The following is a 15,516-nucleotide window of genomic DNA, read 5'->3' on the forward strand; positions in this document are numbered from 1 at the left end:
CAGAATGTTGAGTGTTGTATGTTTTGTCTTGCAGAATGTTGAATGTTGTTTGTTTTGTCTTGCAGAAGCTGAATGTTGAGTGTTGTTTGTTTTGTCTTGTTGAATGTTGAGTGTTGTATATTTTGTCTTGCAGAATGTTGAATGTTTTGTCTTGCAGAATGTTGAATGTTGAGTGTTTTATGTTTTGTCTTGCAGAAGCAGAATGTTGAGTGTTGTATGTTTTGTCTTGCAGAATGTTGAATGTTGTTTGTTTTGTCTTGCAGAAGCTGAATGTTGAGTGTTGTTTGTTTTGTCTTGTTGAATGTTGAGTGTTGTATATTTTGTCTTGCAGAATGTTGAATGTTTTGTCTTGCAGAATGTTGAATGTTGTATGTTTTGTCTTGCAGAAAGTTGAGTGTTGTATGTTTTGTCTTGCAGAATGTTGAGTGTTGTTTGTTTTGTCTTGTTGAATGTTGAATGTTGTTTGTTTTGTCTTGCAGAAGCAGAATGTTGAGTGTTGTATGTTTTGTCTTGCAGAATGTTGAGTGTTTTATGTTTTGTCATGCAGAATGTTGAATGTTGAGTGTTTTATGTTTTGTCTTGCAGAATGTTGAAAGTTGAGTGTTTTATGTTTTGTCTTGCAGAATGTTGAGTGTTTTATGTTTTGTCTTGCAGAAGCTGAATGTTGAGTGTTGTTTGTTTTGTCTTGTTGAATGTTGAGTGTTGTATGTTTTGTCTTGCAGAATGTTGAATGTTTTGTCTTGCAGAAGCAGAATGTTGAATGTTGTATGTTTTGTCTTGCTGAATGTTGAGTGTTGTATGTTTTGTCTTGCAGAATGTTGAGTGTTGTATGTTTTGTCTTGCAGAATGTTGAGTGTTGTATGTTTTGTCTTGCAGAATGTTGAATGTTGTATGTTTTGTCTTGCAGAATGTTGAATGTTGAGTGTTGTATGTTTTGTCTTGCAGAATGTTGAGTGTTGTATGTTTTGTCTTGCAGAATGTTGAATGTTGTATGTTTTGTCTTGCAGAAGCAGAATGTTGAGTGTTGTTTGTTTTGTCTTGTTGAATGTTGAGTGTTGTATGTTTTGTCTTGCAGAATGTTGAATGTTGTATGTTTTGTCTTGCAGAAGCTGAATGTTGAGTGTTGTTTGTTTTGTCTTGCAGAATGTTGAATGTTTTGTCATGCAGAATGTTGAATGTTGTATGTTTTGTCTTGCAGAATGTTGAGTGTTGTATGTTTTGTCTTGCAGAATGTTGAATGTTGTATGTTTTGTCTTGCAGAATGTTGAGTGTTGTATGTTTTGTCTTGCAGAATGTTGAGTGTTGTATGTTTTGTCTTTCAGAATGTTGAATGTTGTATGTTTTGTCTTGCAGAATGTTGAATGTTGAGTGTTTTATGTTTTGTCTTGCAGAATGTTGAGTGTTGTATGTTTTGTCTTGCAGAATGTTGAATGTTGTTTGTTTTGTCTTGCAGAAGCTGAATGTTGAGTGTTGTTTGTTTTGTCTTGTTGAATGTTGAGTGTTGTATATTTTGTCTTGCAGAATGTTGAATGTTTTGTCTTGCAGAATGTTGAATGTTGTATGTTTTGTCTTGCAGAAAGTTGAGTGTTGTATGTTTTGTCTTGCAGAATGTTGAGTGTTGTTTGTTTTGTCTTGTTGAATGTTGAATGTTTTTTGTTTTGTCTTGCAGAAGCAGAATGTTGAGTGTTGTATGTTTTGTCTTGCAGAATGTTGAGTGTTTTATGTTTTGTCATGCAGAATGTTGAATGTTGAGTGTTTTATGTTTTGTCTTGCAGAATGTTGAAAGTTGAGTGTTTTATGTTTTGTCTTGCAGAATGTTGAGTGTTTTATGTTTTGTCTTGCAGAATGTTGAATGTTGTATGTTTTGTCTTGCAGAAGCTGAATGTTGAGTGTTGTTTGTTTTGTCTTGCTGAATGTTGAGTGTTGTATGTTTTGTCTTGCAGAATGTTGAATGTTGTCTTGCAGAAGCAGAATGTTGAATGTTGTATGTTTTGTCTTGCTGAATGTTGAGTGTTGTATGTTTTGTCTTGCAGAATGTTGAGTGTTGTATGTTTTGTCTTGCAGAATGTTGAGGTTATGTTTTGTCTTGCAGAATGTTGAATTGTCTTGCAGAATGTTGAATGTTGAGTGTTGTATGTTTTGTCTTGCAGAATGTTGAGTGTTGTATGTTTTGTCTTGCAGAATGTTGAATGTTGTATGTTTTGTCTTGCAGAAGCAGAATGTTGAGTGTTGTTTGTTTTGTCTTGTTGAATGTTGAGTGTTGTATGTTTTGTCTTGCAGAATGTTGAATGTTGTATGTTTTGTCTTGCAGAAGCTGAATGTTGAGTGTTGTTTGTTTTGTCTTGCAGAATGTTGAATGTTTTGTCATGCAGAATGTTGAATGTTGTATGTTTTGTCTTGCAGAATGTTGAGTGTTGTTTGTTTTGTCTTGCAGAATGTTGAATGTTGTTTGTTTTGTCTTGCAGAATGTTGAGTGTTGTATGTTTTGTCTTGCAGAATGTTGAGTGTTTTATGTTTTGTCTTGCAGAATGTTGAATGTTGAGTGTTTTATGTTTTGTCTTGCAGAATGTTGAGTGTTGTATGTTTTGTCTTGCAGAAGCTGAATGTTGAGTGTTTTATGTTTTGTCTTGCAGAAGCACAATGTTGAATGTTGTATGTTTTGTCTTGCAGAATGTTGAGTGTTGTATGTTTTGTCTTGCAGAATGTTGAGTGTTGTATGTTTTGTCTTGCAGAATGTTGAATGTTGTATGTTTTGTCTTGCAGAATCTTGAGTGTTGTATGTTTTGTCTTGCAGAATGTTGAATGTTGAGTGTTTTATGTTTTGTCTTGCAGAATGTTGAATGTTGTATGTTTTGTCTTGCAGAAGCAGAATGTTGAGTGTTTTATGTTTTGTCTTGCAGAAGCAGAATGTTGAGTGTTGTATGTTTTGTCTTGCAGAATGTTGAATGTTGTATGTTTTGTCTTGCAGAAGCAGAATGTTAAATGTTGTATGTTTTGTCTTGCAGAAGCTGAATGTTGAGTGTTGTTTGTTTTGTCTTGTTGAATGTTGAATGTTTTGTCTTGCAGAATGTTGAGTGTTTTATGTTTTGTCTTGCAGAATGTTGACTGTTGAGTGTTTTATGTTTTGTCTTGCAGAATGTTGAATGTTGAGTGTTTTATGTTTTGTCTTGCAGAATGTTGAGTGTTTTATGTTTTGTCTTGCAGAATGTTGAATGTTGTATGTTTTGTCTTGCAGAAGCAGAATGTTGAATGTTTTGTCTTGCAGAATGAGAATGTTGAATGTTGTATGTTTTGTCTTGCAGAAAGTTGAGTGTTGTATGTTTTGTCTTGCATAATGTTGAGTGTTGTTTGTTTTGTCTTGTTGAATGTTGAATGTTGTTTGTTTTGTCTTGCAGAAGCAGAATGTTGAGTGTTGTATGTTTTGTCTTGCAGAATGTTGAGTGTTTTATGTTTTGTCATGCAGAATGTTGAATGTTGAGTGTTTTATGTTTTGTCTTGCAGAATGTTGAGTGTTTTATGTTTTGTCTTGCAGAATGTTGAATGTTGTATGTTTTGTCTTGCAGAAGCTGAATGTTGAGTGTTGTTTGTTTTGTCTTTTTGAATGTTGAGTGTTGTATGTTTTGTCTTGCAGAATGTTGAATGTTTTGTCTTGCAGAATGTTGAATGTTGTATGTTTTGTCTTGCAGAATGTTGAGTGTTGTATGTTTTGTCTTGCAGAATGTTGAGTGTTGTTTGTTTTGTCTTGCAGAATGTTGAGTGTTTTATGTTTTGTCTTGCAGAATGTTGACTGTTTTGTCTTGCAGAATGTTGAATGTTGAGTGTTATGTTTTGTCTTGCAGAATGTTGAATGTTTTGTCTTGCAGAATGTTGAATGTTGTATGTTTTGTCTCGCAGAAGCTGAATATTGAGTGTTGTTTGTTTTGTCTTGTTGAATGTTGAGTGTTGTATGTTTTGTCTTGCAGAAGCAGAATGTTGAATGTTTTGTCTTGCAGAAGGAGAATGTTGAATGTTGAGTGTTTTATGTTTTGTCTTGCTGAATGTTGAGTGTTGTATGTTTTGTCTTGCAGAATGTTGAGTGTTGTATGTTTTGTCTTGCAGAATGTTGAGTGTTGAATGTTGTTTGTTTTGTCTTGCAGAAGCAGAATGTTGAGTGTTGTATGTTTTGTCTTGCAGAATGTTGAGTGTTTTCTGTTTTGTCTTGCAGAATGTTGAGTGTTTTATGTTTTGTCTTGCAGAAGCAGAATGTTGAGTGTTTTGTCTTGCGGAAGCAGAATGTTGAATGTTGAGTGTTTTATGTTTTGTCTTGCAGAATGTTGAATGTTGAGTGTTTTATGTTTTGTCTTGCAGAAGCAGAATGTTTAGTGTTGTATGTTTTGTCTTGTTGAATGTTGAGTGTTGTTTGTTTTGTCTTGCAGAATGTTGAGTGTTGTATGTTTTGTCTTGCAGAATGTTGAATGTTGAGTGTTTTATGTTTTGTCTTGCAGAAGCAGAATGTTGAATGTTGTATATTTTGTCTTGCAGAAGCAGAATGTTGAGTGTTGTATGTTTTGTCTTGCAGAATGTTGAGTGTTGTATGTTTTGTCTTGCAGAATGTTGAATGTTGAGTGTTTTATGTTTTGTCTTGCAGAATGTTGAATGTTGTATGTTTTGTCTTGCAGAAGCAGAATGTTGAGTGTTGTATGTTTTGTCTTGCAGAATGTTAAATGTTGTATGTTTTGTCTTGCAGAAGCTGAATGTTGAGTGTTGTTTGTTTTGTCTTGTTGAATGTTGAGTGTTGTATGTTTTGTCTTGCAGAATGTTGAATGTTTTGTCTTGCAGAATGTTGAATGTTGTATGTTTTGTCTTGCAGAATGTTGAGTGTTGTATGTTTTGTCTTGCAGAATGTTGAGTGTTGTTTGTTTTGTCTTGCAGAATGTTGAGTGTTTTATGTTTTGTCTTGCAGAATGTTGACTGTTGAGTGTTTTATGTTTTGTCTTGCAGAGTGTTGAATGTTGAGTGTTTTATGTTTTGTCTTGCAGAATGTTGAGTATTTTATGTTTTGTCTTGCAGAATGTTGAATGTTGTATGTTTTGTCTCGCAGAAGCTGAATGTTGAGTGTTGTTTGTTTTGTCTTGTTGAATGTTGAGTGTTGAATGTTTTGTCTTGCAGAAGCAGAATGTTGAATGTTTTGTCTTGCAGAAGGAGAATGTTGAATGTTGAGTGTTTTATGTTTTGTCTTGCTGAATGTTGAGTGTTGTATGTTTTGTCTTGCAGAATGTTGAGTGTTGTATGTTTTGTCTTGCAGAATGTTGAGTGTTGAATGTTGTTTGTTTTGTCTTGCAGAATGTTGAGTGTTGTATGTTTTGTCTTGCAGAATGTTGAGTGTTTTATGTTTTGTCTTGCAGAATGTTGAGTGTTTTATGTTTTGTCTTGCAGAAGCAGAATGTTGAGTGTTTTGTCTTGCGGAAGCAGAATGTTGAATGTTGAGTGTTTTATGTTTTGTCTTGCAGAATGTTGAATGTTGAGTGTTTTATGTTTTGTCTTGCAGAAGCAGAATGTTTAGTGTTGTATGTTTTGTCTTGTTGAATGTTGAGTGTTGTATGTTTTGTCTTGCAGAATGTTGAATGTTGTATGTTTTGTCTTGCAGAATGTTGAATGTTGAGTGTTTTATGTTTTGTCTTGCAGAAGCAGAATGTTGAGTGTTGTATGTTTTGTCTTGCAGAATGTTGAATGTTGAATGTTTTGTCTTGCAGAATGTTGAATGTTGAGTGTTTTGTCTTACAGAAGCAGAATGTTGAATGTTGTATGTTTTGTCTTGCAGAATGTTGTATGTTTTGTCTTGCAGAATGTTGAGTGTTGTATGTTTTGTCTTGCAGAATGTTGAGTGTTGTATGTTTTGTCTTGCAGAATGTTGAATGTTGAGTGTTTTATGTTTTGTCTTGCAGAATGTTGAATGTTGTATGTTTTGTCTTGCAGAAGCAGAATGTTGAGTGTTTTATGTTTTGTCTTGCAGAAGCAGAATGTTGAGTGTTGTATGTTTTGTCTTGCAGAATGTTGAATGTTGAATGTTTTGTCTTGCAGAATGTTGAATGTTGAGTGTTTTGTCTTACAGAAGCAGAATGTTGAATGTTGTATGTTTTGTCTTGCAGAATGTTGTATGTTTTGTCTTGCAGAATGTTGAATGTTGTATGTTTTGTCTTGCAGAATGTTGAATGTTGTATGTTTTGTCTTGCAGAATGTTGAGTGTTTTATGTTTTGTCTTGCAGAATGTTGAGTGTTGTTTGTTTTGTCTTGCAGAAGCAGAATGTTGAGTGTTGTATGTTTTGTCTTGCAGGTTCTGACATTGTGCAGTGGATTATCAAAAACCTAAACATTGATGACCAAGGTCAGATTTATTTACGATGTTATTTACATTCAAATGTGTCTGTTTTTGTTGTTGACTTTGTTGATGTATCATTGGAAATGTCATCAACTCAACTGTTTTTTAATTAACTGATGTTTTGGTTTTCCTAATGAAGGATCTTAACGATTCAAACTCTAAATTCCTAGAAATACAGAAGGATCCAACAGCCACTAAAATACATCATTTAGTTTCCTCTGAAATGCTTCAGATTTATTTTTTTACATTCAATGTGATTTGATTTCAGTGCCATCAGCTCAATAGTCCTGTCTTGTGGTATCAATAGTCTTGACTTGTTGAATCAATGTCATTAGCTCAATAGTATTGACTTGTTGTATCAATATTATTGACTTGTTGTATCAATGCCATTAGCTCAATAGTTTTGACTTGTTGTATCAATAGTCTTGACTTGTTGTATCAATAGTTTTGACTTGTTGTATCAATAGTCTTGACTTGTTGTATCAATAGTCTTGACCTGTGGTATCAATAGTCTTGACTTGTGGTATCAATAGTCTTGACCTGTGGTATCAATAGTCTTGACCTGTGGTATCAATAGTCTTGACTTGTTGTATCAATAGTCTTGACCTGTGGTATCAATAGTAGTGGATCAGTGTGTTTCTGAACACCTGTAATGGCCATTTCCTGCATTCTAGAGCTAAACATGGCCTTATATAACCACATTTAATTTGTTCGTTTCACATGGCAGGATCTTTTTATAACGCGATGACATGATGTGTGATCCTCCCACTCCGACTCAGGAAACCATTTTTTTTAGGCTGCAGATGAAATAAGTTATGATGAACTTCACAGGGTGGTGAAAGTGTACGGAGATGAACTTGACGTTCCTTTCCAATACATATCGAGGGTCTTATTCTGATGACAATGACGATCGATGCTTAACTGCCATTTGACAAATAAAAATATTCTTGCTCTCATCCATAATAATCTCATCATGTAGACTAGCCTAGCTGCAGAGCCAACCAGCACTGTATCTGTGCGCTGTTGGCTAGAGAGCACATGCCCAGAACAGAGAAGGTACGTCGTCTATTTAATGCTTTAAATGCCAAGAACAGAGAAGGTACGTTGTCTATTTAATGCTTTACATGCCCAGAACAGAGAAGGTACATTGTCTATTTAATGCTTTACATGCCAAGAACAGAGAAGGTACATTGTCTATTTAATGCTTTACATGCCAAGAACAGAGAAGGTACTATTTAATCCAACAGTTTGTGACATAACTATCGGTAGAGTTGGAAATGCGATGGAATCACATTAAACATTTGATTTTTATTCGGAGAGAGTCTATTACATGAAAATTTTAGCCCAATAACCGTTTCCTTCAATTACCTCCCCTCAAACTCCCTTTCCTCTAATCCTCCTCTCCTCAAACTCCCTTTTCATCCAATCCTCCTCTCCTCAAACTCCCTCTCCCCTAGCTCTCCTTGAGTGACTCCTCTCCAGCTGAGCTCTGAGCCCCTGAGCGTTGAGCCCTACCGCACTCCCCTGGCACCTGGTCTGCCCAGCACAGCATCCCAGCATCCCAGCCCTGAGCCATCAGCCATCAGCACACAGCAGCTCCCAGCTGTGGACAGAGTAGAGGCTGAACCCCCTCAAACCATGACCCTTCGTTTGATGAGCTTTAGAGCAGACCCTGGAGGGAGAGAGGGGGGAGGGGAGGACAGCTCGGAAAGCTTTCTCACTGGAGGGAGGGGGATGCACGGCTTTGAAGTGTTGCAGGAGGATAAAAAACACTGTGTGGGAAAAACGGCACTCATTTCTGATGTAGCACTCTTCTTTTTCCTTTCACTAGGCCAGCGTAAACTGCATCATGATGCTAGTAAACATATGAAAATACAATTAGGACTCTAACGAAGGGTCAGCATCAAATGGTTAATTGGCTTTTTACCAATTTACCGTACAACAGACCACGTATTCACCCTGCGCACCCTAATTGACAAGCAAACAAACCAAAACAAAGGCAAAGTCTTCTCATGCTTTGTTTATTTCAAAAAAAGCTATTGACTCAATTTGACATGAGGGTCTGCTATACAAATTGATGGAAAGTGGTGTTGAGGGTAAAAACATACGACATTATAAAATCCATGTACACAAACAACAAGTGTGTGGCTAAAATTGGCTAAAAACACACACTTTTCTTTCCACAGGGCCGTGGGGTGAGACAGGGATGCAGCTTAAGCCCCACGCTCTTCAACATATATAGCAACAGTCTGCAGCACCCGGCCTCACCCTACTAGAATCCGAAGTCAAATGTCTACTTTTTGCTGATGATCCGGTGCTTCTGTCCCCAACCAAGGAGGGCCTACAGCAGCACCTAGATCTTTTGCACAGATTCTGTCAGACCTGGGCCCTGACAGACCTGGGCCTTGATATTAAATCTCAGTCAGACAAAATTAATGGCATTCCAAAAAAGGTCCAGTTGCCAGGACCACAAGTACAAATTCCATCTAGACACCGTTGCCCTAGAGCACATAAAAAACTATTTACCAAATTGGTAACTATTTAAGTTTCCCTGCATTAAAGTCCCCGGCCACTAGGAGCGTCGTCTCTGGATAAGCATTTGCTTATGGCGGAATACAGCTCATTCAGTGCGGTCTTATTGCCAGCCTCAGTCTGTGGTGGTATGTAGACAGCTACGGAAAATACAGATGAAAACTCTCTAGGTAGATAGTGTGGTCTACAGCTTATCATGATATTTTTTTATTTAACTAGGCAAGTCAGTTAACAACAACTTTTTATTTTCAATGACGGCCTACCGGGGAACAGTGGGGTTAACTGCCTTGTTCAGGGGCAGAACGACAGATTTTTACCTTGTCAGCTCGGGGATTCAATCTAGCAACCTTTCGGTTACCGGCCCAAAGCTCTAACTCTAACTCTAAAATCATACAGCCTTGTCGAATCAAACGGCCTTGATTTAGGTGTTGAATCATACAGCCTTGGTCCAGGTGTTGAATCATACAGCCTTGATACAGCCTTGATCCAGGTGTTAAATCATACAACCTTGACCCAGGTGTTGAATCATACAGCCTTGACCCAGGTGTTGAATCACACAGCCTTGATCCAGGTGTCGAATCACACAGCCTTGATCCAGGTGTTGAATCACACAGCCTTGACCCAGGTGTTGAATCATACAGCCTTGACCCAGGTGTTGAATCACACAGCCTTGATACAGGTGTCGAATCACACAGCCTTGAACCAGGTGTTGAATTACACAGCCTTGACCCAGGTGTTGAATCACACAGCCTTGATCCAGGTGTCGAATCACACAGCCTTGACCCAGGTGTTGAATCACACAGCCTTGACCCAGGTGTTGAATCAAATCATACAGCCTTGACCCAGGTGTTGAATCAAATCATACAGCCTTGACCCAGGTGTTGAATCATACAGCCTTGATCCAGGTGTTGAATCATACAGCCTTGACCCAGGTGTTGAATCACACAGCCTTGACCCAGGTGTTGAATCACACAGCCTTGACCCAGGTGTTGAATCATACAGCCTTGACCCAGGTGTTGAATCATACAGACTTGACCCAGGTGTTGAATCATACAGCCTTGACCCAGGTGTTGAATCATACAGCCTTGGTCCAGGTGTTGAATCATACAGCTTTGACCCAGGTGTTGAATCACACAGCCTTGATTCAGGTGTTGAATCATACAGCCTTGGTCCAGGTGTCATTGAAGACAATAAGGAGGTAGTAGAGGAAGCAGCTTAGACTGGAGAACCTGTTCAAAGCCAGAGGTTGCTTCCCAAATGGCACCCTACTCCCTATAGAGTACACTAGCCCTATGGGCCCTGGTCAAAAGTAGTGCACTATAGGGGCCTCCTGAGTGGTGCAGCGGTCTAAGGCACTGCATCGCTTGAGGCGTCACTAAAGATACGGGTTCGATCCCAGGCTGTGTCACAGCTGGCCGTGACCTGGAGACCCATGAGCCGGCGCACAATTGGCCCAGGTTAGGGGAGGGTTTGGCCAGCCGGGATGTCCTTGTCCGATCGCGCTCTAGCGACTCCTTGTGGTGGGCCGGGCGCATGTGCGCTGACTTCGGTCGCCAGTTGTACAGGGTTTCCTCCGATACATTGAGATGTAGTGTGGCTTGGCAGGGTCATTTTTTCGGAGGACGCATGGCTCTCGACCTTCATCTCTCCCGGGTCCGTAGGGGAATTGCAGATATGGGACAAGACTTTAACTACTAATTGGGGAGAAAAAGGTGCAAAAGTAAAAAAATATATATTTTTTTATCTTGCACTATAAAGGCAATAGAGTACCATTTGGTTCAGTTGTTCCACGGCTCGGAGGGGAAAACACGTTATCCAACAGACAAAATGTATGATGTTGAATCATTACAATCTTGAATCACAAAGTCTAGTTTTAATGTGATTTAAAGATCATCTGCATGGGGGGTAAAAAAGCCTTTCAATTAAACCGTAGAAGAAAAAAAAACAGATCTCACCTGGGAAGATTTAAAGTCTGAGGGTTTTAAATGTCAAGTGTTTGATGTCTGCCTTCGGGTATTCATTGGACCGGTACGTCACCGTAAGGCTGCTCTCACAAATAATGGCACACACACACACAGATGGGCTGCAGATTCTCTCTCTCTCCCTCTCATTCTGCTGTGGAGAGATGGTGTTTGTTCTTCACTGGGTGCCCTTTTCTTGTGGCAACAGGTCACAAATCTTGCTGCTGTAATGGCACACAGTGGTATTTCACCCAATAGACATGGGGAGTTGATCAAAATTGGATTTGTTTTTTCGAATTCTTTGTGAGTCTGTAATCTGAGGGAAATATGTGTCTTGTTTCAGGAAATGTCGCAGGTCACTACTTCACAGGAGAGCCGTTTGAACGAAAACTTTTTTTTGGGGGGGGCAGAAATGCCTTCTCGAACATGTGAACTTTCATGTTGCCTTAATAACAAACGTGTATGTCATCTGTAAATATGAATTAAATTGCTAAATTGTTAAATTATGAGCCTAGTTGGTTTAGCCACAGAAAAAGTGAGCAAACCTTCCCACTTGCCATGATTGGCTGAGATAATGAGTGTGCTGGAAATGCAGAGACATGTCTATTTGAGCAGGTCAGTATGTCTAGGTAATCCGTTCCAACGCGGCTTTAAAAAAAAAATGTATCGCGTAATAAAACTGCATAAGTGTCACTCCACTTTCTGGAAGACCGAGTTTTGAAACTCGGTGTGAGACCTTGGATTGACCTCGAGGGGTTTAAATGGTCAAATATGGTAAAGGTTTGTGATGTGAGAGCCTGGATTGACCTCGAGGGGTTTAGATGAGAAAATATGGTAAAGGTTTGTGATGTGAGACCTTTGATTGACCTTGAGGGGTTTACATGATAACACCTGGATCAAGGCTGTGTGATTCAACACTTGGGTCAAGGCTGTGTGATTCAACACCTGGGTCAAGGCTGTATGATTCAACGCCTGGGTCAAGGCTGTGTGATTCAACACCTGGGTCAAGGCTGTATGATTCAACACTTGGATCAAGGCTGTGTGATTCAACACCTGGGTCAAGGCTGTATGATTCAACACCTGGGTCAAGGCTATATGATTCAACACCTGGGTCAAGGCTGTATGGTTTAGCCTCTAGACTAAGGCTTCATGAATGGACACCTGGGTTAAGGCTGTATGATTTAACACCTGGGTCAAGGCTGTCTGATTCAACACCTGGGTCAAGGCTGTCTGATTCAACACATGGGTCAAGGCTGATTGATTCAACACCTGGATCAAGGCTGTATGATTAAACACCTGGGCCAAGGCTGTATGATTCAACACCTGGAGCAAGGCTGTATGATTCAACACCTGGATCAAGGCTGTGTGATTCAACACCTGGATCAAGGCTGTATGATTCATTGCAAAGTGCCTTCAGAACACAAGAGACTGTGCTGATGTCACTCGTCCTACTGACTTGACACATAGTCTTTCATGACTGCGGTGATGTAAGAGTCAAGGTCACCTTCCTATCTGGCATCCGGTCAGTCAGCTTGATTACGTCCTCGCTCCTTTACAGGCTGTGTGATGTGAGACCTTGGATTGACCTCGAGGGGTTTAAATGGTAAAATATGGTAAAGGTTTGTGATGTGAGAGCCTGGATTGACCTCGAGGGGTTTAGATGAGAAAATATGGTAAAGGTTTGTGATGTGAGACCTTTGATTGACCTTGAGGGGTTTACATGATAAAATATGGTAAAGGTTTGTGATGTGAGACCTTGGATTGACCTCGAGGGGTTTAGATGATAAAATATGGTAAAGGTTTGTGATGTGAGACCTTGGATTGACCTTGAGGGGTTTACATGATAAAATATGGTAAAGGTTTGTGATGTGAGACCCTGGATTGACCTCGAGGGGTTTAAATGGTAAAATATGGTATAACGTCCTCTCGTTAAAACATTTCACAGTTTTCTTAGAACGGGTGATGACAAACGTGAGTCTTTTCCAACATGGCATCGGCTTCAGAATGTTCAGCTTCTGGGGAAATGCATGGAACCCAGGTCGCATTACAGACAACTGATAGAACGAGTTGTTGGATTGTCTGCCTTTAAGCAGCAGGTCTAGGCACGGGGGAGATGAGAGGAGAGGAGAGGATAGGAGAGGAGAGGATAGGAGAGGATAGGAGAGGATAGGAGAGGAGAGGAGGAGGAGAGGAGGAGAAGAGGAGGAGAAGAGGAGAGGGGAGGAGAGGAGAGGAGAGGAGGTCTGTCGCAGCCAGTCAAGGTCACCTAGTCAGATCAGTCACATCATTACACCTGGTGGCAACAGTAATAAACGGGTTGCATTCGCCTGCTGCCTAACGGTCATTAAAGTTCCAGAGAGGGACTCATCAATCTCCTCTATGGCCGTTGCCTGTGGCTGGGGTTGGGGCTGCCATGCTGTGATGTACTTTCCCTGGCCATACTGCCATGCTGTGATGTGTTGCCCCTGGCCATACTGCCATGCTGTGATGTGCTGCCCCTGGCCATACTGCCATGCTGTGATGTGCTGCCCCTGGCCATACTGCCATGCTGTGATGTGCTGCCCCTGGCCATACTACCATGCTGTGATGTACTGCCCCTGGCCATACTGCCATGCTGTACTGTACTGCCCCTGGCCATACTACCATGCTGTGATGTACTTCCCCTGGCCATACTGCCATGCTGTGATGTGCTGCCCCAGTCCCTGGCCATACTGCTATGCTGTGATGTGCTGCCCCAGCCCCTGGCCATACTGCCATGCTGTGATGTACTGCCCCTGGCCATACTGCCATGCTGTACTGTACTTCCCCTGGCCATACTGCCATGCTGTGATGTGCTGCCCCTGGCCATACTGCCATGCTGTGATGTGCTGCCCCAGTCCCTGGCCATACTGCCATGCTGTGATGTGCTGCCCCAGTCCCTGGCCATACTGCCATGCTGTGATGTGCTGTCCCAGTCCCTGGCCATACTGCCATGCTGTGATGTGCTGTCCCAGTCCCTGGCCATACTGCCATGCTGTGATGTGCTGCCCCAGTCCCTGGCCATACTGCCATGCTGTGATGTGCTGCCCCAGTCCATGGCCATACTGTGATGTGCTGCCCCAGTCCCTGGCCATACTACCATGCTGTGATGTACTGCCCCAGCCCCTTGCCATACTGCCATGCTGTGATGTACTGCCCCTGGCCATACTGCCATGCTGTGATGTGCTGTCCCAGTCCCTGGCCATACTGCCATGCTGTGATGTGCTGCCCCAGTCCCTGGCCATACTGCCATGCTGTGATGTGCTGCCCCAGTCCCTGGCCATACTGCCATGCTGTGATGTGCTGCCCCAGTCCCATGCCATACTGCCATGCTGTGATGTGCTGCCCCAGTCCCTGGCCATACTGCCATGCTGTGATGTGCTGCCCCAGTCCCTGGCCATACTACCATGCTGTGATGTACTGCCCCAGCCCCTTGCCATACTGCCATGCTGTGATGTACTGCCCCTGGCCATACTGCCATGTTGTGATGTACTGCCCCAGTCCCTGGCCATACTACCATGCTGTGACTTGAAGTGAAGACCTCTCTGGTAGTTTAGCTCTGAAAATCTGCCACTCTCTTACCCTTTCAAGCAGTCCTCCTCACATGCTAGGGTACTGCCCTCAGGTTTTGTGAAGAGGACTTGGCAAGTAGTTTAAGTAGTGTGAAACAGAGAGAAGAGCGAGAGAGCGAGAGCGAAGTAAAACATTTTGTAGGGCTTCAGGTGCCAAATTACTATTCTGGCCTGTATCGTTCCTGCACTGCTTTAGCAGTTTAGTACAGACAATGTTCTTCCTCCTCCTCCTCCTCCTCCTCTCCTGCTGAGAGACTGATATCAGAGCCTGTACAGCCCTCCGTTCTCCTCCTTTTCCTCCCCCTCCTCCTCCTCCTCCTGCTGAGAGACTGTCTGGTACCAGAGCCTGTACAGCCCTCCGTTCTCCTCCTCCTCCTCCTCCTCCTCCTCCTCCTCCTCCTCCTCCTCCTCTCCTGCTGAGAGACTGATATCAGAGCCTGTACAGCCCTCCTCCTCCTCCTCCTCCTCTCCTGCTGAGAGACTGATATCAGAGCCTGTACAGCCCTCCTTCCTCCTCCTCCTCCTCCTCCTCCTCCTCTCCTGCTGAGAGACTGATATCAGAGCCTGTACAGCCCTCCTTCCGCCTACTCCTCCTCCTCCTCCTCCTCTCCTGCTGAGAGACTGATATCAGAGCCTGTACAGCCCTCCGTTCTCCTCCTCCTCTTCCTCCCCCTCCCCTCCTCCTCCTCCTCCTCTTCCTCCCCCTCCTCCTCCTCCTCCTCTCCTGCTGAGAGACTGATATCAGAGCCTGTACAGCCCTCCGTTCTCCTCCTCCTCCTCCTCCTCCTCCTCTCTTGCTGAGAGACTGATATCAGAGCCTGTACAGCCCTCCTTCCTCCTCCTCCTCCTCCTCCTCCTCTCCTGCTGAGAGACTGATACCAGAGCCTGTACAGCCCTCCGTTCTCCTCCTCCTCCTCCTCCTCCTTGTTGTCATTGATTTGTGTAGCTAGAGTCGGATTGAGGTAGTGACTTCAGAATTAGTTTCAGAAGGATATTTCTGAAACAGTACAAGGGGTACTGAGACTGAGCATGGAGGAAGGTGGAGGTATGAGTAGACTCTGTAACAGAATCCCTG

The 15,516-nt window shown here is 41.9% G+C and overlaps 1 protein-coding gene across 1 annotated transcript in view; it reads left to right on the plus strand.

Moving 5' to 3' along the window:
* LOC123733092 (regulator of G-protein signaling 7-like) overlaps positions 1-15,516 on the plus strand; it is a gene marked incomplete at its 3' end in the record, with an annotated part of 204,681 nt that overhangs the window by 95,103 nt on the left and 94,062 nt on the right. The window contains exon 3 of the mRNA XM_045712427.1: positions 6,314-6,364. Within this exon, the coding sequence (XP_045568383.1) occupies positions 6,314-6,364 (51 nt within the window). The remainder of the gene's footprint in view (positions 1-6,313; positions 6,365-15,516) is intronic.

The sequence above is a fragment of the Salmo salar genome, unplaced genomic scaffold (genome assembly GCF_905237065.1).
Source record: "Salmo salar unplaced genomic scaffold, Ssal_v3.1, whole genome shotgun sequence".
Classification (NCBI taxonomy): Eukaryota; Metazoa; Chordata; class Actinopteri; order Salmoniformes; family Salmonidae; genus Salmo; species Salmo salar.